This window comes from Eucyclogobius newberryi, unplaced genomic scaffold, assembly GCF_026437365.1.
Source record: "Eucyclogobius newberryi isolate DKJ021-1_F unplaced genomic scaffold, fEucNew1.0.hap1 SCAF_11, whole genome shotgun sequence".
Lineage (NCBI taxonomy): Eukaryota > Metazoa > Chordata > Actinopteri > Gobiiformes > Gobiidae > Eucyclogobius > Eucyclogobius newberryi.
This window is the reverse complement of record NW_027315735.1, coordinates 29,884,066-29,911,460: the sequence shown is the minus strand read 5'-3', so window position 1 is coordinate 29,911,460 and position 27,395 is coordinate 29,884,066. Positions and strand designations below refer to the sequence as shown.

Here is a 27,395-nt window from a genome sequence, read left to right as displayed (position 1 = left end):
CAATTTGTGCCTTAATAGTGCATAAAGTGAATACATTTGAAACTGAATAGTTGCGTCTCGGTTTATTTAACGTAATTCTTATTTGTATATATCATTGTGTGTACCTAATTTAGGCTGAATACAAAATATCCAGCCCGTAAATCTTTTTAAGAACGAGCAAAGATGAAAAAGCTGCCATTTAAAAAGGCAATGATGAGAAATATCTTGGATTAAAGACATTTTTTTCCATCGTCGCGTGCTTTTGGTGAGTATAATATCAGTAAATACACCCACGCCCTGAAATGAAAAGGAATTAATGTTTTGGATCAATTTGTCTGAGTGATTTGAAATGGCAGATGAATAAGAGCCGTGTTTTTTTCCTCCTTCTTCTTTCTGTAGTTGAGAAGCTTGACTTGGGTTCACTAAACGATCTATAGCTCTCTCCACATGTGTGTCTGTGTCGATGTCGTGCACCGAGAGGCTGTATCCCAGCGTGAGAAAATCAATGAAGCTCCGGCTACAGGGATGCGCGCACACAGGCAAGCCCGGTATAGGACTTAACGCTACATTTAACAATACTTTACGCTGATAAAAGGCTTCTACTTAGCAGCCGTATTACAGAGTGCAGGGAATATAATGCATTAGGTAAGTAGAATTCAGCCACGGGGGTTTGGTTAGTCTGAAGAATGGACAATTACACATTAGACTTGAGCTGCTCTGCCCGTTGAAGGAACATCTCGTGTTTTTAAGCAGATCTTTCTTCTTTTTGGCTTGGTTAAAGTTTTGTATAATTGGTTTCATATAATTAGAAAGGTCATATGTAGGAGAAAATACAAAGGGTTTCTTTTTACCTTCCCAATTATCTAAATGTGGCACTATGCTTTAAGTATTAAATGTTATAATTAAGCTTTGGCATTTATTTCTGCATTTATTGACTAATATCTCTAATAATAATAATTAAATATGCCACACTATGCATGCAATTTGTACAAAACTAATAAATGAAACAAAAAAATCAATTAAATATTCCATGTTAAATAAACATTTATATCTTAAATAAGTTAGGGTTAGTTATTTTATTTGCTTTGTATCCCTGGACTTGATAATAGCATAATTATTTGATTATCACAGATTTTACCCAAGGATTCTCCAATTCCTTTATTTGAGTCAACCATTAAGGGCTGTACATGAACCTCTGGCATCACATTACACTCTATTGTTTTTCTAAAGACAGATGACTACAACTGAATCTTTTTCTACACTGGAACACTACTGGACGAATGAGGGATTATACTGACTTATTACACTCAATATTGTTTCCACTTCATATTCCTGGTCACAATAGTACAGCAATGTTCTAATCTGAGCTGACATAAAGTTATTCTTATGACAAGGCAAACCCCAACAACCTTTTTCTTTCTATCCTACTCGACTTCAGACCAATGTATTTGGGCCTCAAAACACCTGCCATGGACACTGTGAATGGATAAGCATACTCTTGGTGGCTGGGAAGACGGCCATTACAAACAAGTGGATGTCACAAACAGCTATGACAGACTTTTCATGTTTTTTGATGCTTTTTTCAAAGAATGTATCTGTATTTTTTGTATTTTCTCGCCTTCCGTTTTGTGTTTTTCTGTTCGGTGCTGTATACTCTGTAAATAATGGCACATGATGGAAATTTCAAGCCCTATTTCATTGCTCTATAAACAAATACGGTTGGCTCACTGGCTTGAGCTTACATCATCCACGTCCAAATAAAAAGTGTGTCTACATGTTATTATTGTACTCATATGGGATTTGAAATACTACTTTATTTACAGCCAAAGATATCATGAAGACTTTATAACTATATGTCCACTTTCCATCTTTTCAAACCACTTCAATATTTACCCCAAAAGCAGCTTAAGGCAAGATCCTCTCCAGTCTGGTGCATTCTCTGTTCTCAATGCTTCACTACTTCTCAAACACAACGGCCGGACCCAGGTATAAGTCCTCACCGCTCTCGTTCTATGCCACCGCGTTTTCCTCCCATAATATTACCATATAGCCACACCTACACAGACACCTCCACATTATCTGCCCCGGCGCCGCTTCCTCTCCCAAACCCACCGTCCCGAATATTGATGGGGTCTTTAACAGCCCCCCTCTCGGTCTGTGTCACGTCCCATCCATCTCCGGACCATTTCCGAGCGCCACACTATCAAGATGGAGGGAAAACAATCCAGCGCCGAGTCTGGCTTGGTACAATGGGGTCGTACGATGACGGCGACGGGGGGCTCAGCTGGTTCCACGTTTGCGTTTCATCTTCTTCATAATAACAGGCAATGCTGCGCTACTCTGTGTGTCACTTTGTATCATTTATATCCATAATAAATCAACTCTTCCGCGTACAGAAGGGGATTATTCACCAAAGTAGCTCATTAAAATGGGGAATACGCTGACATTTTCTCCCGCTATCTTGTCCGTGGATAGCGAAACCAGAAAAAAAGTAATCATTTCTAATCTTGTCTGTCCTACCAAAGGGAACCCCGACGTTGTTACATCGTGTACCTCCAGCTCTGCCAATGCTGACCCAAAATGCTGTGCTTTGTCACTAGCTCAAGCGCATATGATGGTTCTTTTGGAAGTTAAAATACAAATTGTCTAACCACAAAAGGGAAAAGTCTTGTGCCAGTCCTAAGCCAGTATATATGGAGTTCATTTTTATGTTAAAAGGTGAATTTAATGTAAAACACTGCTCTCTATGCATGGATTATGTGCTGTATGACCCCAAACAAATTCACACATAAAGAAAAGGACAGACTCTGTATTACTGAAATATAAAACTTGCAAAGTCCTTTTGATATTGTGACTATAAATGTAGGACTTGAGAAAGTTTAAGATTGAAGATTTTTTTTTGCTGTAAAATAAAGTCAAATAAAAATAAAGTCAATTCAGTCACTTCAGTAACAATAAAAACTCTTTGATTTTCTAGTTAAGGGTAAAATTCTGAACATCGTCCAAATAAAATCAATAGAGCTGTACATAGACATATTTTTAGTACCATAGACCCCTTAAAAGTTTCTTTATTACAAAAGAAATGAGCAACAATTTTACGTTCCAAGTTAGAATATGTAAGTTTGCTTCTCTGTTTCACAGGATGGAAGAAAATAGTGTTTTCTAATCTCAAACGTATATTTGAGTTTCATAAAAAGTATGCAATATATCTGTGGATCAAATGAAAAACATGTAGTATTCTAAGTATGTAGTATTAGTATTATCCAGTGAGTCCCATAATGTCCGATTAAATAAACTATGTTCTTAATTTACAAACTTTTAAAGGGTCTATAGCTCCAAATCTCAACCTAGTATACAGTAAACTGCAAGGGTGTTAGATATTATGAAGTATGTAGTAGAAAATCTTACCAGTGATGCTCTTGACGGCCCCACAAATCATTTGGACATCACCAGTATTCACATAAATAGTTTTTTAGGCGAAATCACAGCTAACCAACACGGACTTTCATGTTGCTCAGGTTTGCGAGTGATAAACTATTTCAGAATCAGATGCAGTCAGTGTTCAGAGGTTTCATTTTGTCCCACAGTGCGGCTTGTGCACTCTACTCTGCAGAAGAAGAAGAAAAAAACTCTCGATAAGTCGGTTATCCTGTTTCAAAACTTCAATGCATGACAGTCTGTAAAAAATCATTTACTTTTTGACCTCTTTTGCGCAGTTGTAAACACTTGGTGGTACCAGCTACTCCCTTATTAACACGAAATTCACTGCTATTTCACTGTATCATTTCAAACTACTCCACACTGTGAGAAAGATTATTAGCAGAACTCTGCAAACTTCATTAGAAGAGGGAATCCGCTGACATTTCCTCCTTTCATCTGTTCCATGGGTGGCTGTGGCTAAGTGTGCGTTGGCATTCCCGTCATATTATGAAACAGAGAGCTACTAGCCTAAGGTTGATTACCATTGGGCGGGTGGCAATTACTGTAGCACTAATTAAGAGTGTATTTTATGTGGAAAGGACTAGGAGCAGCTCTTGGTGATCTGCAGGGGAGATGGCATAAAACGATTTCTGACGAGCCACTAGATGTCAATTAGTGTTTCATGTTTGGCTTTGAGCTAACACATATGATTTTGCAGCCATCAAAAAGTTAGGATTAGTTGTTGTTTTTTGTTGTTTTTTCTTGCAACAGTGGGTGGTTGCGGTGGTATAGTGGTTATTAGTGCTGTCGAGAGAAGATTCTGGGTTCATTTCACGGATCTACAACATTGTCGTACAGAGCTTTAAACACCTACGTATGTATGTTTTTTATTGAAGTATTTTTTTGCGATGTGGAGGTTTCACTTTGATCCTAGATTTCATTTAAACGACACATATATGTATTGTTGTCGGGATTGCATTTAGCGTCATTCACACACATTGGATAGTTCCTGTTTAGTAAGTTATCTTCTCTCTGACCCATCGCCAGCATCTCCCTCATCAAACCGTGTTCATCACAACTGCAACCCAGCATTATCATGTCAGGGGCAAGCTAGGTTTGTTTATTCACCCATTATAAATCCCTCTGCTGCTGCGCTCGATGATGGACAGACATAAAGTAACGTATGCTTTCAGTAGATTATTTTAAGTTCTTAAACATGTAACGCCAAAAGCAGAGGTTCTCAAGAGCATACTTTAAGACAACAAATGCAAAATGTGTCCTTTAAAGTGCTGGTGCCAAAGTCAGGACTAAACATGGACCGGCCTCCTGCAGGTGCCAGAGTCAGGACTAAACATGGACCGGCCTCCTGCTGGTGCCAGAGTCAGGACTAAACATGGGCCGGCCTCCTGCTGGTGCCAGAGTCAGGACTAAACATGGACCGGCCTCCTGCATGTGCCAGAGTCAGGACTAAACATGGACCGGCCTCCTGCTGGTGCCAGAGTCAGGACTAAACATGGACCGGCCTCCTGCTGGTGCCAGAGTCAGGACTAAACATGGGCCGGCCTCCTGCTGGTGCCAGAGTCAGGACTAAACATGGACCGGCCTCCTGCTGGTGCCAGAGTCAGGACTAAACATGGACCGGCCTCCTGCTGGTGCCAGAGTCAGGACTAAACATGGACCGGCCTCCTGCTGGTGCCAGAGTCAGGACTAAACATGGACCGGCCTCCTGCTGGTGCCAGAGTCAGGACTAAACATGGACCGGCCTCCTGCTGGTGCCAGAGTCAGGACTAAACATGGACCGGCCTCCTGCTGGTGCCAGAGTCAGGACTAAACAGTCGTCCTGAAGATTTGAGACAGGCTCTGATAATGTTCAAATCTGAGCTAAAAACAGTTTTGTTTAGCTGCGCATATGACTGAAATTATTTTTCTTTGCTCTCTTCTCTTTACGTCTTAAATTGTTTTGTGCTGTAATTTCTTTGTTCTTTTTTTAATGCATTTTTCCTGCTGTGTGAAGCACTTTGAATTGCCTTGTGTATGAAATGTGCTCTACAAATGAACTTGCCTTGCCTTAAAGTCACAATTTGTATTCACATCGCCCGACCAAACCCGGGTTTTCTCACATAATAACACAGCCACACAGTCAACAGTCAATGTGAAGCCAGTTTTGACATCTGCCATCAACTGAAAAACTGAATAAACGGCGTATCGGCATCATTGTACGATATGGAAAAACTTCAGCAGATATGGATCAGTAGAAGATTTGTGTTTAGTGGTGTTTTGTAGCTCAACCGTGACCATTCTCCGGTGATTGGACCTCGACGCCAACTCCAACTACAAGAGGTCGGTAATTGTAGCGGTCGGGAGGGAAAAAAAACATGCACATCTCTTTTCTACTGTAATGTAAAATGGCTGTGAGAATGGTCTCGCGTCCCCCGGTGCGTCCCTGCTCGGGATTTAGCATAAAGCCGACAAATCCAATGGAAGGATGTTTACTGCACGGATATAAAACAGCACATCACTGAAAATACACCAAGACAAGATTATTACCAGCTTCCAATCAGGCTGCCAGGTTGGCCTCATGTCTCCCCACTGGACCATTATTCCAAATCAAAGAAGATAACCATCGTCCAATCAGCTTCAGCCTCCATATCTCCCACTGTTAGCTTTATTGCGGCGCATCAAAATAAAACCATTTAATAAAGCGGATGTGTTCCCAGTCTAATCTACAGCGGTCGTCAAACATCTAATAGGTTGTTCCTGGAAATGTTTTTTTTTCTTCTTTTATTGGTGCAATTATTCAGCCGATACTGGTTTAGTGTCCATGCTGGATATCTCCATCTCGACAAACATCAATCAATTATGTTACGTCCGAAGCAATTTATTGTTTTGTTTTTTATAGATCTATATTTAATGTGTAGAGGTCCATATACAGTAGGAGGTACAGGGACGTTTGGATTTGATTATAATGAGAGAAAAAAACTAAGATCTTCTATCTAGGAAGGGACAATAAATGAGAAAGAAAAACGTACTTGATAATTGTTTTGTTTTGTGTGATGAATTATATGTGAATCGGTTTGAGACTTTCTGTTTTCTCATTTTGAGCCAAATTATTGTTGAATCCATGCCATGTTTGTCTCACGTTAAATAGGTAAATTCACAACTTTAAACAATTTGCTTTGGGTCAATATGAAATAACAGGTAAAGATGACAACATTTCATATAATTTTATACATAGATAAACACTGCATTTACCCAGAACTTAAAAAACAAAATAGGAATGGTAATAATACCCATTTATAACCAAGCACAAATGATTTGGTTGTAGAAATTTAGTTTTTATGGCCGCCATTATTCATCCCATTCTACCCTTTTAATGTCTGTGGCAGATATCTGAATCTAGAGGAACATCCATCAATCACCCTCCTCCTCCCTGTGGGACGCTCTGCCCATCTTTCCCCGTTAACCGTGTCATGATGTGATCCTGCGTGCTGCCTGCAGCCCCTCCGCTCCGCTCTTCCCACAGTAATCTCTGGGATTCGCTGGTCTCTTGGTGTGAGAGGTGATGGCTACGGCGGGATGAGCGCGATAATCTGACACACTGGATTAAGGCCTAATCTCTAATATCTCCCAGTCAGCCGTCATTCTGGCTGTACACTGGGGGAACACACCGCAAAACCAACAACCACTAACTCCTCGTGCCAGTTTTATTAAACAAGTCTCGTGCATTGGCAGCTTAGCGCTTGTCCATTTTGATTTCGGGGATTTGAGTTCAGTATTTCCCAAATGGAGCGTGGCGGGGAGGTCAAACAGTTCAGGTGTGTCTTATTTCAAGACTAGTTTTTGGTTGCGAAGTGCAGAAATGTGCAGAAATGTGCATCGGTATTGTATGCTTTTTATTTATGTATGTATTTATTATTATAGTTCTATGTAGAAACAAGATATTGGAGCACAGAGAAAACAAAAGCATATTCATTTGGCGCACTAAACACTGAAATTGCGTTTTTATCAGAGCAATTGTTTGTGTAATACTAAGTCTATTATAATACATTAGCAATTTAATGAAATCCCCTCTTTTTTCCTGATGGTCCATTACCGTCTTGTCTCTAGATATGATTCCTTTGCCTGAAATATGGAACTTCAGGTGTGTTTACATTTAATTCTAGAACGTTTTAGCTCTGATGTGGACTTACTTTAGCCCTGTTCTTGTCATTTGTTTAGTCCTGGTCTGGTACAGGTTTAGTTTTGGGTTTAGTCCTAGATTAAATGTTTTTATGTGGTGAATGTACAACTGTGAACAATAGTAGTATCTTATATTCATCAAATCAAGTGCTTTTAGTGCAGGGGTGTCCAAACTTTTTACACCAAGGGCCGCATTTTGAAACTTAAACAGGGCAGAGGGCCACAAACAACTTGACAATGTCGAATTTGTTGAATGACAAAGTGAATCATTTGAAATTTTGCATTTGATGTAATTGCGATGAGCCTCCACACATTTAATTAGACTTAGAGCATTAATATTCAGTTGGTATAACATCAATATGCCTGAATTTTCCCAATTTCACAGTAAAAAGTCCTAGTTTTTGTTGTTTGGGCCGACATAGCAGGAAGCTGGAGGGCCAACAAAAATTGGTCTGAGGGCCGGATTTGGCCCCCGGGCCCTAGTTTGGACATGCCTGTTTTAGTGCAAAAGAACTACCTCAAATAACACGCATTATTACTGTGAGTGGGCTCGCTTCTCCACGGATCGGACCCGTACGTTGGCCCGGCGGCGTCACATGTGGTGTAGAAATAATTCACGTAGCCCGAGAGTTGTACAGAGAGGCAAGAATGTCTCACGCGGGAGACGTTCGTTTACCATGAACACGGAGGCGTGAACACTGAACACATTGTGCTTTCGGCCCCGCTGCAATTGTCGGGAGCATTCTAACCTCTGACGAAAGGTCTGCTCCTGGAAAAGAAATGTCAACAACGGCCGAGTATAGCGCAGCTTCTCTATCAGCATGCACCAGGCCAGGTAACATCTCCATGGAGACAAACAGGTACATACTGTCCGCCGGAAGAATACAGAGTGCACTTTTCAAATCAAGAACATTCACAATCTTACACAGCCAATTTATTAATGCTGGAACCTGACATTTTTCTTGAGTATCTATTGTAAAAGCAGCACGAAATGAGACGACTGTGCACTGTCTGCATCGAATAATACAGTATTTTGATTCCCTTCGACCCGGAGGTAAGCGCCGAAAGCAGCGCAGCCCCAGCTTCACTTTCATGTCTGAAGAAGCTGTTCTAAAAAGCAGCTCCATAAGTTTTGCCTTCTTGCACATTTGCGAGAGCTATGAATGAGTTATACATATCTAAATACACTTCCTCCTTTTGCGGTTTGCAAATCAGATAACCCTGCTTTAAACATGTGATCGCTTAGCAAAGACGTAGTGAAATAAATGACTAACGTAATGTATTTCGGTTGCTATAGAAATATAACTGATCTTTATATAGTATGACAATGGATTACGGGATCGACAGAACGAGCACCACTTCCTCGTAAATCCCGGTTGCGTTGTCCCACCGCCGCTGTCTGAAGTACATTTTGACCCCTGTCGTCTCTGTGAAGGGTTTTACCGAGCGCTAATCCTGGAAATATGAGGATTCATCAAGAACAGTAGCTTTAGGGATGTCCTAGGTCAGAGGTAAAATGCACAGACTTGCATATTTTTTGGGGGGTTTAAGAGCTCGTGCGTGCAGCGGGTTGATCTAATGTAATATCCCATCATGCGCGGTCCAAAAGCGTTAAGGTGGATGCGTCCTGCCTGACTCCTCCGACCTGAACACTTACAATTAATGTCCCGTTTCATAGGGTTAAATTGGTGTTAGTAATTCCTGCGGCCGGGCGTGCGGCGACGGGAACAGGTACGGCCCCATTCTGGTCACGTAGCGGCTAAAGAGGGAACATGATTAACCAATTACCGAAGCTTTCCAATAAATGAGTAATCAGTTCGGAGGCTGATCTCTGAACCGTTTGAGCGTTTCTCTCCGACAGAAGCGGGAGGAGCGGGCATTGTCTTGCGCGCGGAGGCTAAGGCGCTAATGCAATCGAGAGTGATTAGAGCACAACATTAGCGCACAACAAAGCAAGAGGTACGGGAATAGTGAGGGTTTAATTGTGGTGGTTTAGTGGGATGTTGTAGTTTCTGGGGGTTTTCATTGCCCCTCGAGGCAACTGCTGTTGTGATTTTGGGCGTTACATTTTTTTTTTTAATTGAATAAACAACAACTTTAATTTATAATATGTTGGATGTAAAAATGCATCAAAAACAAAGTCCCCTAAGGCTCTTCCAGGTTTGGTTTTACACCTAATGGACAGAACTGAGAATTAAGCCATATATATAGATAAGAAAGTAAGTCTTCTGCTCTAAAAACTCAAATCTGTATCAATAAGGTAAGAAAATTGCACTTGAAATAACTTAAACGATGCACATTATCATATTTTTGTCATTGAAAAAATAAAAAGAAAGAAAGAAAGAAAATTGCCAGATGTGCTTGAAAAAAGAAAATAACTAAAGAAAGAACAAAAGAACAAAATAAAGAAAGAAAAATATACCATATTTGCCGGACTATAAGTCGCCCCAGCCAAAAAAATGCATAATAGAGAAGAAAAAAACATATATAAGTCGCACTGGAGTATGAAATGCGGTTGCAAGTGTGAAAATAACAAATAATATCACATATAAGTCGCTCCGGCCAAAACTATGAAAAAAAGTATAATAAACGACTTATAGTCCGGGAAATATGGTATATATTATAGATATATTTTTTGGCAGTATGACATAACAATCTTCACTCCATAATTCAGCAACTCATCAGACATTTCTTCTTCTCTGGTGTGACTAAAGGCCCTGGTCTCACCTCTGTCTCCGGCGTGTGTGTTCTCGGGGTTGAGCGTGTCCAGCAGGTGGATGGAGCTGGTGGGGCGAGGTTTTCCGCGCTCGTCCAGCTGATGGTCGGCTGAGCTCAGGCCGTTCTCGTACAGATGGTTCTCCCCGTGACGCAGGTGCCAGGTCAGACCCAACAGGTGCACCGCTGCACCCGCCAGACGAAGGGTGACAGACCGAGAGAGAGAGAGAGAGGGTGGGTGGGTGGAGAGAAGGAGAGAAGATCAGCATTCAAGGCAAGATGCAGGGCTCAGTCTTCTTTAATGCGCTGCAAAGTTAAATCTCCTTCACTATTGGGACTTTTTATTCGCCTTAGTGCACCACCGGCCTTGTCGTGTGATTGAGGTGCGAGTTTAGTGTCAAATGTCCACTCTAATGTGTCTATCCCGAGACATTTATTCAGGCTTGGACCACGTTGGAACGATCTAATGACAGCAGTTGAAATGTGCATTGCAAAACACACGAAAAGTGAGAGATTATTAAAGTCAGAACCAGAATAAATTAAAAAATGAAAAGCTGTTTGTCCTTGTCGGTGACCAAAATTCACAGGAAAAGGAACTTGCTTTGGCTCGACATGAAACAATGATTAATAATGATGAAATATAAATGTAAAAAAATAAGTAAAAATAAAGCATGCATAAAAAATGGGGGGTTTAGAAAAATAAAGTAAAGTAAAGTAATGTAAAATAAAATAGACTTAAACTAAATACAAGTTGTGTATTAATTTAAGTTTATTTATTAAATAATTAGAAAATTATAAGTTAAAGTATTATATGTACCTTAATAAATGAGGGAATTGAAGCACACAGAAGTATCAATGTGCATTTCATTGGAAAAACTGTGAGAAAAATGTTTTTGTGACAAATAACGTGACTAAAATCAAATCTTCGCTATTGAAATCCAAACCAATAAAATAATCAAGAAACCAATCGCACCAGTGTAGTATTATGTAGTGTTGAGTTTCATTCACAAACGAGAAGCAGCGTGCATGTTTTAACTTGCCATTTACAATCTGTGAAAAGGTGCGATACATATTGTGCCACTAAAAGGTTGTAACACGTCATTCTGGAGCGTGTATGGAAACATGTGGATCAAAACTCCATGTGAGTGCTGCCAATGTGTAACTCTAAGTACCATTTAGACACGCGGAGAAAGACACTTAGCAATGGCATATAAACATTTGCGTTGCGTATGTTTGTCTGTCAATTGTAACAGCTATTCTTTTTTAAATATTGACATGAATTCAAATACAAGCGGTGGAAAAAGTCAAACGACAAAACTGAAGTTGGGTCAAAACTAATGAACAAAATCCTTGATGCAAACCAAATGTAGGGGCCATGATAAAACACAATTGTAACATGTATTCTGATTTTAACATTTAAAACTCACACAAAACACAGTTGAGAAAATTCTGTTTCATTCCAACTTTATAGCAGCAAATTGAAAATGAACTGTTATTTTACATGACACAAATACATCGAAATCTAACAATGAGTTGTGATTTGAGTATTCCAAGTTTGTTGAATTTATTTATTTTATTTTGTTTTATTTTACTGTATTTATTGTATTTATTTTACTTATTTATTTTATTTATTTTATTTATTTTATTTATTTTATTTATTTTATTTATTTTATTTATTTGAATTAGTAAAAAAATTGTAAGGAAATGCGTCAGAGTTGGCGCAATAGCTGCATTTCCCCCGTTGTCTTTAAAAATTAAATCAGGCAACAACAGACAAAAAACAAAAAACGTACAAACAAAAAAAGTAAAAAGCAACTGACTGAACGTAAACATAATTACTTCATATTATTACGCATAGTGCCTCTTCTCTTTCTGAGCGCGCTTATTAAATCCTGCACCTGTGATACGTGCCATATGAAGGTTCCAGATGTAAATGAGGCCAAACAAAACAGAGGACATGGCAAAGGTGCATGGCAATTACTGCGCAACTTCTGAGCCGGAGCCCTGGGCTAATATCGCCGCGCTAACATCTCTTTTATGCATTGCTAATGATGCTTTGAACGCACCATCTGATTCACAATCCATATGGGCCTTTTAAACAACAAAGCAACCAGGTCCGGCATAAATTCCCATCTCCTCCTCATAAAAGTGTTTACTAGGGACGACATTTCAGCACGCCATTAGGTAACGACAGAAAAGAAAAAAGGAAAACACACAGATTTCGCCTATTAGAAAAAATAATTGGCTCTTTGCAACGGCTGTCGCTAATATTTGCTAAACATTCACCCTTGTTCGCCGCGGCCCCTTCATGCCAGATCGTACATCTGACGTTTGGTTTTACAGACGCTCTAAAGGTAATGTCCCTTTCGCCGATGCAAACAGAACAAAGTAAATAAAATAAACCACTGCAGTTTTTTTCTTTTTTCCCCTTCCCACTGCGCTGACACATTTGGTACATCAAACAAAAGCAAAGTCTCAAATCAGAAAGTTACTATGCGGCAGTAGCATTCGGAGGACGCTCACTGCATGTAGATCAAGGTAAGGAACTTCTAACGACTTCAAACGCCTTCACTGTCTGTCTGTCGACTCCTTTTTTTAATTTTTTTTAGATGGAAGAGAAGCAGGAAGAAAAAAAGCTCTTGACACAAAATGGCTGCTTAGAAAAAACAAACTTGCAATTAGGTACCAGGGCCACGTGTAAGGCAGTCACAAAGGGACAAAATGTTCACTCAGTCGGATACCTGCTATTTTCATGTTCGAGTGCACATGTCCATACGAGATCTAATGAGAAATCGCTAATTAAAACTCCTGATAGTTCAAAGCCGTTGGAGTCACTTTGGAAAAAAATAAAAGGAAATCAAAATTACAGTAAATTCACTTTAAGTGCTAGTGAAGATATTCTTATTACCATATTCTTACCATTTTATTTTCGGTTTCAATTTGGTCGGGAATACTTTGACCCCTGCATTCGACCCATCCTAGGTTTGGTCAGGACTATTAAGCTCTTATTGTTAGAGAGAACGAGGAGAAAACTCCAGAAAGGCAAGAATCTAACTCGGGAACATCAAGCTGTGAGGTAAGATTATTAACTGCTTTGACACTTGTCTCCATTGAGCAAATTCATCCTTTTTCCCCTTATATTTTTGTATTTATCTGTCTATACTCCTTATTATTGGTACTCAAAATCTCATATTTTTAGAGAAAATGACTAGCAAATGATGTATTTATCAGGCAAAAGGCATTAAACTCACAATTAAATCCCAAATCTCAAGATATCTCACTAAATGCCTTGTCCTTTCTGCTTGCCTGAAGCGTCTAGAATCGGACCGAATAAACAAAGCAACAAAACTCCATCTAAAACTTGTGTCCCTCAAATGTGGAAAACATCTCCTCTCGAATTAAACTAAATGAACCTCAGATTTACAGAGTTTAGTGCTTTGCTTCTTGACTCTGCAGAAATCCACTGCGTTTCTCAGTCCTCCGTGTTATTTCCTTTTTTTCTCGTAAGCCGCCATCTTTGTTCAGACACGAACGGACCAAGCGTTTCTCTGATTGGTTAATCCGTCTGCCAATTGTGCCCTTTGGAAATCTAGGAGACAGGATATGATTCCAGACCAAAACGCCTTTTCCAAAGCACTGTCAAAGCCTGTGGTCTTGTCTGGTGAATATTAATCCTTTGAAATATCCCCAAAATAATAAGATGACTACCGTATTTTCAGGACTATAAGTCATAGTTTAGGCCAGGGTGCGACTTATACTTAGGCTGAGCAAAATAATATGTCTGTTTGCCGTAACCGACCGGTATGAAACTAGCCGACTGAATAAAAATGATCAGCATTTTGTTGAAAAAACGTCAAAATCTTTTATTTTTCAATTATTTCGCCGAGTCACCAACCGGTCTTTCCTAAACCGCTGTGTCGAATATTTTTATCACGCTGGTAATCTGTCATCCTCAAGGACTGATAACGCACTGCGCAACACATGTGCGTCTTCATATTCAGCCCCCCACATGCGTATGTAACATGACAGACCGCGCGTAAGGGTCGTTGTATTGCCTTTACAAGTTAGTTAGCGTCTGTCGGCGCCACTGAAGTGTCCATAGTACATGCCAAGCTCTATCACAGTGTCTTTCGCAATGCATTCTGGGATTGAAACACGCCCAGGAGCGTCATCACAACAAACATGGCGGCGCCCGTGTCCCCCGCATGTTCCCCCGCTCGCCTTCGCTACCAAAATAAAGGATAGCGGCGTACGAAAGGTCGATTGAAATATTTTAAAATCGTGAGATTTAGTCTCCCGGGTTGAAAGAGACGTTTTCTGTCATTGACTGTTGAAGCCTGACCCCTGGTGGTCACATCGAGTCAAAAAGAGTTATTTTCTTCTCTATTATGCATTTTTTGACTGGTACGACTGATACTCCGGTGCGACTTATAGTCCGGTACGACTTATAGTCCGGAAAATACGGTAATAAAACTCGAACACCGCTGACCGATGAATTGACTAAACAGTATAAAGGTTTACAGCTCTACTTCTAGCAACAAATTGAAAATCTGTCCGGCAGTTTCTTTAGAAAATGCAGTATTCAGAGCCCAATTGTGAGTTGAAACAAATTTAGTCATTTCACTTCAGGATGTACTGTGCTGAAGAACACGTTTTCGTTTCCCGACCCTGTACCGTCTGCAGCCGGTTTGGCTCTGGTCTCTCTCTGGTGCACAATGGGAGCTCTTCAAAGCAAAACACTGGTGATTACGTGGCCACGAGGGACGCAGCGCGCATCAATTGGTCCCGACTAATTGAACTGTCAGAAAGTGTGACGAGCCCGGACGCGGACACACGCCGATTCGTAACATGAGTGCGGCTAAGTGTCACTCATTCTTAAACTATCCAATCTTCTGTTTCCATATTCATTTATTTATTTATTTGCTTAAACGTTGCAGCAGGAAGGATTATCGTTTTAGGGTGTTTCGAATGCTATGACTCGCCCCCGTCTGTGGACTCAAAAATAAAGTCTAGACGCGTCAGCCTTGTGTCGTACTGAATTCAAGTGCAAAATCCACTTGTTGGACCATGTTGGAGGGCGGAGAAACTAAAACAACCTTGCAAAATATATCGAACAAAACACAAAAATGACATTTTAATCAAGAAAGATTTGTATTTGAACCTTAATGCCTTCTTTTGTCAACTCGTCTGCTCGTGGGAATGTATATTCACAGCTGCAAAGGCTGAAAATGCATGAATCAGCAGTCTATTATTCATTTCCCATACTGTGTTCAGCGCTGTATCACGTATAATCTACTGAGCAGGTCTGCACAGCTGAGACACGGCGAGTCGGAGGGGTGCACACGTCATTTCAGAGTTATTCAGTGACTATTTGATGTTATTCAGAGTAAATATGTGGCGGCAGAGTGGTTAGCAGTTCTGTTTCTGACATCAGGAGGTTGTGGGTTACGTTTTCAAGCAGACAGACTAAAAGGGAAATATGCATGTACCATGGGATACGTGTAAACAATGATATAAGGACACGTTTGATGTTTATGGTGATTTTGAATGAGATGGTTAAAATGAAATGCCTGTGGTGTTTTTAGCCCAGTAATAGTTGTTTAGAAAGGTTTAGACCATCTATGAAACCTTAACCACCACATCAACAGCAGTTTGTGTCAATTGCTAGAACAAAACATGACTTGGATAAAAGATACTCTTCTAATCACGTCTGCAATTGTTTTATTTTTTCAAAACAAAGATTTTAATGCATTTATTTCTACTACTTCTTCCAATATATGCAAGTAGCATGGTGATTTGGCAGATTTCTATGCCACAACCATCCACACTATTATGATGGAATGGGCATGTGTTTTATTTGTCTAAATTTGGCTTCTTGCTGCATCTTCAAGAATAATTGATGTTGTATGTTGTAATGCACTCGCTATTGGCAACCTTACGCATTTTCCGTCCCTTCTGAGAAAAGGCCTGGTATTACATATTTTCAAACATAAACAGCCCACAGAGTTATTTTGGTCCTGGAGACATTAAAATGTGTGGTTGTGTAATTTTAGATGCAACACGGCCCCTGCAGAGGCATGTGTCTTCTATGAACAAACCAGTGGAGAAGCACTCTGTTGGAAAATGAGATCACTTTATAATATAAACTTGTTTTTTTCCATTTTTTTGTTGAGTAACAAGTCTCAAATAAACTGTAGAAAGTGTAAAAAATACAATATTTAGTTTTAATTGCATTGCCATTAGCCTTGATGGCCATGTAAACCGCAACACAAACATGAATGAGGAACATTGTTGTATGTAAATACATTTTAATAGTCCTAAACGTTCATCTTACAGACAAAAGAGTCGTCTGCTCCTCTGCAAATGTATCTTTTTTTTCATAATGATTTTAGATACAAGGCCAAACAAATAAATACAAGTAAAACCGGCTGCAAATAGAGGATTTTTAGCTCAGCTTTAAGCCTGATTTGCCTCTTCAAGAGGAGTGGTTCGAGTAGTGCTTTTCATACAACATCATTTGTGCGATTCTTTTACAACTATTTGTTACGTCGCAGCTCCAAAACTTCCAATTGTAAAGTTCCAACATGTTGAATATTTGCAAAGAGCAGCTGCTCAATGCTGAAGTTGCCAACACTGGAAATATGGCACTTAGACATGATTATTTTCTCTTTGTACCTGCTTTTTGTGGTCTTATTTTCTCCTGCGTCAGTGTTTTCTTTTATCCAGTCATCTTGCTGCAGTGAGTAGCTCATCCTGAGCTTAAGCAAATTGATACGTTACATTTACGTTCAGTTTAGACAGTGGAAACACACACTCTACTGATCTGATCCCATGTAGCAAACCAGTGAAAACAAGGTTTAAGTCTCTCAGTTTGGGATTTCCTTGGGGCTCCTCTGTGTCTGGAGTGAGGAATGTCTTGGAAGTCTCTGCTCAACCCCAGAGAAACAGCTCTTCTTGGTGGAATTTTACTTGGTTTGGTTCCACAATGAATTCATCATTGATAAAAACACAAAGGTGAGTTGAACTAGTTTAAGTTATTTGACCCTGATCATGATGTAGATAAAAGTTTAGTCCCAATTGTGATGTGTAAACTGCACTAAGACTCCAAATGAACAACATTCTGTCTCCTTGTTCCCAGATGTCCCCCAGCGTTACCCTCTCAGATAATGACTGTGCAGTGTTAGTCCTCAGAGCCTCTTCACACGATGGCAGCTTCTCCAAAACCGCTCAAACCTGCTCCTCCTGCTCGAGCTCATCAGCACCACACTTCGTTCTATGGCTATTGACCTTTCCCTTCCACACTTAAGAGTCCAGAGCTAACACACACAAATGCTAACTCAAGCAAAATAAAGAAAAGAGACCAGACATTTATGGTGGAGAGGCAAAGTTTGCTCTCCAAAAAGCCCATGTCCTTAGATATATTTGTGTTGTTTGAATTGGGTGAGCCGAGGTGCTTCAAGGGTGAGTTCTCTATAGGCAAGGGCAGAGAGCTCTTATGTTTGAGAGCTTAAATGCATAGATTGTTTGAAGTGTGTCACCTAAAACAATGACCCGGAATCAAGATTAACCAAAATTCCCCTAGTGCCTAGAGAGAGTCCAGGATAACACAGGGAGGATGTAGACACTTTGTCCAGACACAAGAATTAAATCTAAAAACAAAAGCAGGAGCCTTGTCTCCACAGTACAACATTAAACTGATCTATTTCCATGAGGCAAGAAGGTGACGCCACAGGGCTATAATTGGATATAATCCTGCTTTACACTATGTTTGTTCCCTCTTGTAAAAAGGCAAGTGTTATTTCCCAACATGAAATATATTATAAAGGTGGGACTTCAGACTGCTGTTCACTGTTTGCAAATAATTGTAAAACATTTTATCATAGCGACCTTGTAGACAAAGAGAGAGAGCGAAGTGCATTGTTATTGTAAAATAATAATAATAATATAATAGTAATAATAGTATAATGGTAATTACAAAAAAAGCTAAAACTGTTTGTGGCCTTAAAATCATGCATGTGAATATGGTACTAACAATGTGCCAAAGGGATTGTGGGAGTTTGGGAATTGTTCTCTGTTCAGGGATCCCATTTAACTAGTGTACTAGTAGAAAAAGCTTCAGTTGTAGTCATCTGGACTCAGTTAGAAAAAATAGACGTTTCGACTCTTATCCAAGAGTCATTGTCAATAAAAAGACAATGACTCTTGGATTAGAGTCGAAACGTCTATTTTTTCTAACTGAGTCCAGATGACTACAACTGAAGCTTTTTTCTACTATGGAACACGCCTGGACGAATGAGGGATTACACCGACTAGTGTACTAGTGTTAACTAGAGTAAATGCAAAAGTGATTAATGTCATACTGTGACATTCCAGGCAAAGCACTAACATCTCAATGAAACATACGGGTTGACCCTCCACAAGAAAAGTTACATATTGCACCTTTAACCCTCATCAGCAAATCCAGCAGAAACAGGACCTTTCAAACTACATCATACATGCAAACAGTAAAATATCCAGAAAATGAGACTTTTGACTAAATCGGACTATTATTTTCTATTTAAATGTGTAGTGATTTTGTTTGTATTTATGTTTAGTTTATGTCTACTTGTGTTATTATTCTATACACATTTATATATATAATCTTATATTTTTATATGTATTTTACATAAAAATAGCTTATATAAAAACATATAAAATCATATATATTTTATGGTTTGGGGGTCACTGCCGAGTGATGCGATGACCACGAGCATAACTTTCGCCTTCACCTTCCACGCCTTCAGCAGCTCTTCTCTGAGCCTTTGGCATTTCTCCAGTTTCTCATGTTCATTTTCCGGATGTTGCCGTCACTTGGTATTGCCATGTCAACCACAATGGTTTTCCTCTGCTGTTTATCCACCACCACAATGTCTGGTTGGTTTCTCATTACCATTCAGTCAGTCTGTATCTGGAAGTTCCACAGTCCATACTTGGTACATATGCCCTGTACATTATGCCAGCCACCTGGTTATGGCGCTCCATGTATGCTGTCTCTGCATCTTGCACCCTGCAGTTATGTGCGGGATTGTCTCAGGGGCCTCTTTGCACAGCCTACATCTTGGGTCTTGTCTGGTGTGGTAGATCTGGGCCTCTTTTGAGCTGGTGTTCAGGGCCTGCTCTTGTACAGCCGTGATGAGTGCCTCTGTGCTGACCTTCAGTCTGGCCCGCTCTAGATATTGGTAGTATTCTTTGATATCAGCCACTTCAGTTATGTTCCGGTGGTACATCCCATGTAGGTCCTCCCATGATGGTCCCTCTTCCAGCTCCTCATCCCCTGTTCCCCATTCCCTGAGGCATTCACTGATCATATGTATCCTCCATGCATGGTTTTCCACATCGAGTTTACAATGAAAGCTCCTTGTCCTTTTGGTTTGTACATCTCCAAGCATTCTGTGATCCACGTGTGTGGCACGTCATATGCTTTCTTGTAATCAATCCAGGCAATACACAGATTGGTGTTTCAGTTTCTGCAGTTGTGAGCGACTGTTCTGTCAACCAGGAGTTGGTGTTGAGCTCTTCTGGTGTCTTTGGTGGGAGACATACATATATATCTCCAGAAAATGTACAGAAAAAGTCCATGGATCAATGGATCTTATTTCTACTTTGCACTGGGCTGGATAAAGAGCACCCTGGTCTTCTGAGGACTGATTAGGCCCAAATTAAAGAACCACTTGCAGTTTTTAAAATCAATTACAGTATACGTTTTGTTGCACAGTTCAGAAAGCTAATAGTGGCTCTTAAAACAATATAATTTCCCCAAACAAGTTGCCCTTTAAAGTGTATTAGATGACTGAGTTACAACCAACACTTTTATCTCTGCTGTAGAGAGGGTAATGGTGTGGAAGAGGGTGTCCCCAGGCCACTAGGCACCCACGCTGAGACATAAAAGCATAGGGAAAAGCTACTACTTCTACTGCTGCTGTTAACGGAATAACATGAATCCTTGCTTTTTAAAATGGTATCAAATAACTGTGCAATATCTTACAGTCAGGGAAATTTCAACTTTATTTGCCAATGTCAAAATATAGACTATAATGTTGGGCAGTTATAGAAACAATGCTTTAAAAAGGGCTATAATAAATGACAGAACTACAGCAGACTTATTTTAAACCGGGACTAAGGCAGGACTAAGTGATAAAAGTAACATGACTAGTGCTGCCCAGTGGTCAAGAGGTCAAGGCATCAGCACATGTCCGTCTGCAGCCGGTTGCGCTGTTGTGTGTTGCATGCCTCCCTTCTCTCTCATCCCCTATTTCACACACACCTTTCTTGTCTAATAAAGCCTTCAGGCCAAAATATTTTTAAAAGTAATGTATAACCTACAAGTCTAAGCAAAATTACAAAAGTAGACTTGAAAAAGAGGTTTCAATCTCGATATATATATTAATGCATATACTGCAGGTCATGTGCTTGTACAGGACTGTCCTTTCTACTTTAAGAGCCATAAAAGCAATAAATGTGGCCAATATTGAGTGACGCATTACACTTGTAATGCGCTTTACAAGCTTGTTGAAGCCTCTTAAAGTGCTACACTTGGTGGTGGTACAAGCTACTTAACCACAGCTGCCCTGGGGCAGACTGATGGAAGTGTCTTGCCTGAGGACACAACAACAGAACTCTGGGCCCCATCTATAAGTAAGATAAGATAATCCTTTATTGTCCACACATAGGGAAATTTCATTGATACAACGCAGTAGATACAGCAGCTTCATGGTTTTGCTTTAATAAAAGGTCACTTGGAGAGCAGACATTTTTAAAGCAAAGAAAGGTCAGTAGAGGTAGAAGCGACCCACTACTTGAACCACAACAAAACGTTGCGTGGCTTGAAACATTTGTGTTGTTGATGATGGCGAGTGGACATCTGAAGCCTTGTCCTCTGCTTCAGGGACACTCGCTGCTCAGCGTGTAGACAGTTGCCGCATGGACACAGCGTCTCTCTTCTTTTTCCATCACAAAGTCTATTAAAACAAGCCTGTGGTTGAACCGAACTCAAATCTAGCCAGTCATCGATTGAAGGGTGAAAAACTGGCCAAACTACCCAATGCCCAGATCACCATGAAAGCAGGGCAAAGACAAGACACTCTCTCCAATCTCAGCATGTGATCAGTTAGTCTAGCCGCACGTAGTGTGAAAAACCTCTCAATCCCTCTCCTTTTTTCACCATCTATCCATCTTTCTCCTCTGTCCCCTTTTCACAAACGAATCCTTCTCACCACGTTGCAGCGGGGGAGAACTCTGAGGGAGCTGGTCCACTCATTATAAGCGGCTATAGCTAGCGGTCGAGGTCCTTGGGCACATGAATCATTGATCAGTGTGACAGAGAGATGAGTGCCAGCGGTAATGGGACAGTACAGTGGAGGATAGGTTCAGCACGGCAGCCATATTGGAACAACCGTACCCCGTCGAGATGTGGTTGGAGAAGTACGAGGCAACAGCAGGTGGCAGGAACATAGTACAGTACGAGTGGAAGTGCATGAAGAGGCTTTTATTCAGGTTTACTGCAACTACTGTGAAAACTAGAATCCACCTAATGAGGAATTAAAGTAAAATTCAACGTCTAGCGCCACAATAGGGTGCACGTCAGCGGGGAATGCACGCAGGGGAAGAAGAAAGCCGGCTGGAGAATCATGTCTACAAGAAGGAACGTGTTGAAAATAGGTTAAGCCCTGGGACGCCCAACTGCAATTGACTTTCACTCAAGAAATATTACCAAGTACAAAGGCTATAATTTTCATATCTCTGGTGTGAGTTAGAAGTCTTTTGCTTTTCAGAAATAACAATACACTTTCTTAGTTTTTGGATCTTGACAATCAAACTGTAATTTTTGGAGTCAAGAGTTTGGCCTGCAAGTCAATAATGAAAATACAGGAATCTAACCATAACTGTTTGGATTGGGATGTATGTAAGAAATCGTGCATTTTATCTATATCTATGTATTTGTATTTCCAGATGCAACAAAGTGTAGCATTAACAGTATGATCAGATGCTACTAGAATGGCATAAAAATGGCGTAAATAAAAGAGTAAATAACATGGTATTGATGGAAATAAGACATAGCCATTCTACTTAATCATCAATCTAAACCCTAAAACAGTATGAAGATTGTCAAATTTGGAAACAGAACTAGAAAATTCTTGTATTCCTTGCTCTAAGTAACCGTCAAATTTCGTTTTTAACTTAAATTTGGGTGCCAATCGTTTGTTAACATCAACATTTTGGTCGGAAAATGTATCCGTAATGTAAAATGATAGTTTGGCACACCAGAACCACTTAATTTCTGCCCACTATTCCTTGCTGATATGAGTTTTTTAAGGTGGCCTGTTTAAGCGACATAGGCTCAGATAAGGTTAGCTTGCAGTTGGTGCAATTGTTGTCGTCAGCCATGTGTGCGTCGCCAGATTAGATAGAAAGGATTGTGGGCTGCAGCAATGATTAGATTTCACACTCGTGGTTGGAGAAAGAGTGGGAGAAGTGTGGTTTTGTGTGTACCGATTTTGAATGCGCGTGTTGGGCATCGTGTCGTTATCTTTCGCGGGTTAGACGGCGGGACACAATGGCAGAGATTGACTGTGAATATACTGCCTTATCGATAACCATTACGACTAAGGTAGCGCTGCAGTCAGTTAAAAATGATTTATCAATACCCTTGCACAAGTGGAAACGTGCCACAGCTTGATTGCCGAGACATTTTCGCTCATAGCGCCCGACAATGTCCAACGTGACAACTAAACAGTGGTGGAATTTATGTGGAAGTCAAAATGTACTTAAAATGCAGTACAAATTTTGTCCTTATTTGAGGAAAACACATTTAGTCAGCACTGCAGCTTATAACATATATTCTATTTGGGCTAAACCTTCTTGCAATTTGAAGCGCGTTTGTCAAAATATAGTTAGCTTCTGGTCAAAAGATGAAGAACAATATGATGAGGTCTTGGTAATTGGGAAAGCAACCCTTTAACACAAGGTTTACGTGCCAAAGGACACAACAATTGGTCACTTTTATTTAGCAGTTTTCTACCTTCAAGGCCCTCAAATCACTTTGCATCAAGAAACCACTCAGACATTCATACAGCATGTGTGGCCGTGTACGCAGACACTGGGGGCGAGGCGGGTTAAGTGTGCTAGCTTCCACATCTGTGAAGCGCAGACCTCTGGGTTAGTGGATCTGATCGTTCTACCAAGGATATCAATGTCGGGAGCGGGATTCAAACCATTGACCTTCGGACTGAAGGACGATCTCTTTACTTTAATTGAGCTGCTGCCACCACAGATGCATAACCTAGAAAGAGAAGGACTGGAATTGCCAGCCTTTTTGATGGATGTTTTCAGTTCTATATATTTTTTTCTCTTTAAAGATGCACTAACATTTCTGGTGGAGGGTTCAGCACCTGCCAATATCCCTTTTATTGCTGTTATTACAGGAACATATTGCTGAATGACATTAAACTTGTACTTATTCAATTACAGGTGTATTAATTGCTAAAGAAAAAAAAGAAAAAAACTCTTCACTTCTCCACAGATCTGACCTGTTAATGGTGTGAAACATTCCAGGCAAAACATTTCATTTCAAGTACACCTTTAAACTTCTGTTAAATGTAATACAACTGAGTACTTACCTTCACCAATATTAAGTAAAAATTGCAGAGCTACGGCTTTTTAAACCATCTCTCATTCCATTCAAGTGTGTTTTAGTACATACAGTAAAGGCCGTCAGTCATCCAAGTTTTGCATGGGATGTGTCCACCTCAAGCCATGTGCGCCGCAACATCTGAAGCGCTGGATACAGAGGGGGCTTGGAAACACAAAAGACACCCAGAGAGGCCGAGGGTGGAACGGGGAAAAGCAAGTGTGAAGGAGAACAAAGGAGAGCGACTTCAGAGTCTATAAAACAAATGTGTGCCTAAGTCTGTTCTGGATGTCCTGACTGAGAGCCCGGGGGTCCGCCTCTCTGCCCTCCCCCTCTCCTCTACCCTGACAGACAAGTGAAGTGTTTTTCCTAGCCCTTAAACACAACTAAACCACTGTCTCGCCTGCTTAAGAGCTCCGCGCGATAGGGAGTGAGTCTCGGTTGACATTTGGATGTGTGTTTGTAAGTATGCCTCAAGTGATTCGGGAGACTTTGGGAGATAGGCAGACGGGAAGTTAAGGGGCCAGTGAATAGGACAAAGTGAAAACCAGCACAGGAGCAGAGATTATTGCAGTTTGCATTGGAGAAGCAAGGGGAGTTTCAGTACTTATCTTTACACAATGATACACTCATTTAGGTACACGGTGTGCACTAACAGGGGTGTCAAAGTTATTAGGTTAATCGATAATTGTGATACTTCAAGTCACAATACATGACATTGTGACATCTTTACAGATCAAAAAGACAAATTAAAGTGGACAGTGGAGGATTTTGCCGAAAAGTTCATACAATGGAGTAAAAAAGCCTGGGGCCATATCAGAGTTTTAATAATGCAGTTGAGCATTAGATCCTGCTTGTACGCGCCTCTACATCAGACCAACCTCTGTTTGAACCTCTTTTGTCCTACTTTTTGCAGAAAATTAATTTATCCCCATATATACACACAGACACTTTCCCAAGAGCACAAGGCACAATTTCCTCAAATCCACTGAGAACAAAATGACAAGATGAAAACATCCAGATTTAGGTATATTTAAGTTATGCCATTAAATTCTGTTTTTTAATCACCATAGTTCACCATAACATCACTTTGGCTTGGGGTCTAGCACCAGCAATGTCACCTTATTCAAAACGTATGGCAAATGAATATTTACCAATCAATGCATGCTTGTTTCATAAGCATAAAAATACTGTATTCATTTGTAAGCCAACCAAAATAATCCATAAAACATGACTTTTGTAAAGCAGTGTAACACACCTCATAAGCTTGTTAACAACACTATTTTAAGCTTTAACTGAGCATACGGTTACTGAAGATGCATATTAAATGAGAAAAAAACATCAATCCCATTTATATTTGAGGATTTGTCTTCTGTACATACAAATAACACCAGTGTAGGCAGCAGCACGCTTCTCTTTTGTCTTTTAAAAATGCCGTTTCCTGTTTACTTCCTGCTGTTAATCCACCATAGCTGTCCTAGTTAGTCACAGCAACAGTAACACTAAACCAAGTCCAATCGATGAAAGATCTTGTTGTTTGCTTCCTCACCAGCCCCGGTGTTGGTTGGCTGGTTTTGTCTTTCTCCCACGCCTCACCGTGCGCCGCTGTGAGCGCTGAGTCATGTTACAGTAGACAGAATAGTGTTAAACGAGCTGGGGATTGGCGCCATGTTAGGTCCCCCTCCGGCACAAGCAGTAGAGATGAGTGGTAAAAAAAAAATGATAACACTTCCTCGCTGTCATTCACGTTCGCATATTCGCCGTGAGTTTTTGCGTGGGGGGAGTGTGCCACTGTGTGTGGTCCAACAAGCAAAAGATGGGCTGAGAAGTGGATGGATTTGGATGAAAGATGTGATTTGTAAAAAAGGGGTTGGAACCAGATTCAGTGGTAAAAAATATTGTGCCAGAGCCTTGACTGAAGACAGGATATGCTCTGTCCATAAGTTACTTTTCAGGTGCTGGTTTTCTCCATTAGAACTGTGGATGTTTATCAGGGTATTTTTGAGCCGGGAGTGAATGAAGAAATACAGGATAGATGGGTTTAATGTCACGTACAGACAACAAAGTAACATCTCCATGGAGACATTACATAGTGCACCGACACTCCACTTCCAGACAGGAAGTGGAGATCTTTTAAGGTGTGTTCACACTTGTCCTTGTTGGGTTCAGGTGTGAGCCCAGTTTAGTTGAGATGTGGACTTGGTTCTGTCTTGTTTTAGTCCTGGTCTAATGCTTGATTGATTAGTTCCAAATATAGTCCTAGTTTAATTCTAGTTTTGATGGCGTCTATGTGCAAATATGAACACACAAAGAACAACACTTTTCTCTAAAACCTAATGTCAAGACACAAATAGTAGAGTTAAACCATAGTATTACTGTAAGCCAGATGCCCTTCATAAACAACCCCATGTGTAGACAATAATTACCAGAATCAATTGTACAGTTTTGGACACTTTTGTTGATTGTGAGATGTACAGTTGCAACTTTTGATATTGGTTTTGTGAAAGATTGCGAGATGCAAGTGTGAAAAGATGGATTAGCTCGGTAAAAGTGAGCACCGGTAGCTTTATTTTGTGCATGTTACGGAGGCCGATTTGAAACCAGCACGTCCGTGACCTTCCAAAGACATTTTGCCAAAGGGCTCCCTCTCCTCTTTGCGCTGCTTTCCGACTGCGGTCCGTCTGGCCATTTAAAGCAATTTTACCAAAAGCTTCTGTAACCGTTAGGGCAGTTTTAGCAAAGGCCAGCGGGTTTCAGAGCGCCGCATCAGAAGACCAAAAATAGAGGAGTGAAAACAAAGGGGAACTGGACCAATCAATACGGACCCCAATGAGGCATGAAGCAGCTGCCTCGACCACAAAAACCCACACAAATCTCTAACCAGGGCCCCGGCTCCCACCTACTCCTACAGACCTCTGATTAGTATCTAACGCTTTAAAGCAGGCGAGATTTGACAAGGGCAAAATGAAATTGTCAGACGGACGCGGCGTTCTCTGTCTGTGTTGGCCCAAAGGAAGCGACGGTGGTGAATGGAGATGTCACTGAATCAAAGTCTAGTGTTGCGATTGTTGTAAGAAACATCTACATGGCGAAACCATTCACAATTATTGATTAATGTACTATAATTCTTGTCTTAGAGGTCACCATTCCTATAATGTGACAAACCTTCTGGATATAGTATAACGGTAACATGTCACAAACAGTCATATAAAAGCACCTTACGATATAATTTATGTTTTTTTAAATCATTTATCATCATCATTTATTTATTATTTTATTTTTATTTTATTTATTTATTTTATTTATATGTTTTTATTAATTTGAATAATCATTTATTCATTATTTTATTTATTTATTTTATTTTGTATATTATTTTTAATAATTATTTTAAATAATCATGTATTTATTATTTTATAAATTATATATTATTTTATTG

At 40.2% G+C, this 27,395-nt stretch overlaps 1 protein-coding gene across 2 annotated transcripts in view; it reads right to left on the bottom strand.

Annotated features, from left to right (window-relative positions):
• The window catches only part of tenm1 (teneurin transmembrane protein 1), a 398,797-nt gene that overhangs the window by 192,262 nt on the left and 179,140 nt on the right, over positions 1–27,395 (bottom strand). For both annotated transcript variants that reach the window (XM_072439861.1, XM_072439862.1), the window contains exon 6: positions 10,306–10,479. In XM_072439861.1, coding sequence (XP_072295962.1) covers positions 10,306–10,479 — 174 coding nt within the window. The remainder of the gene's footprint in view (positions 1–10,305; positions 10,480–27,395) is intronic.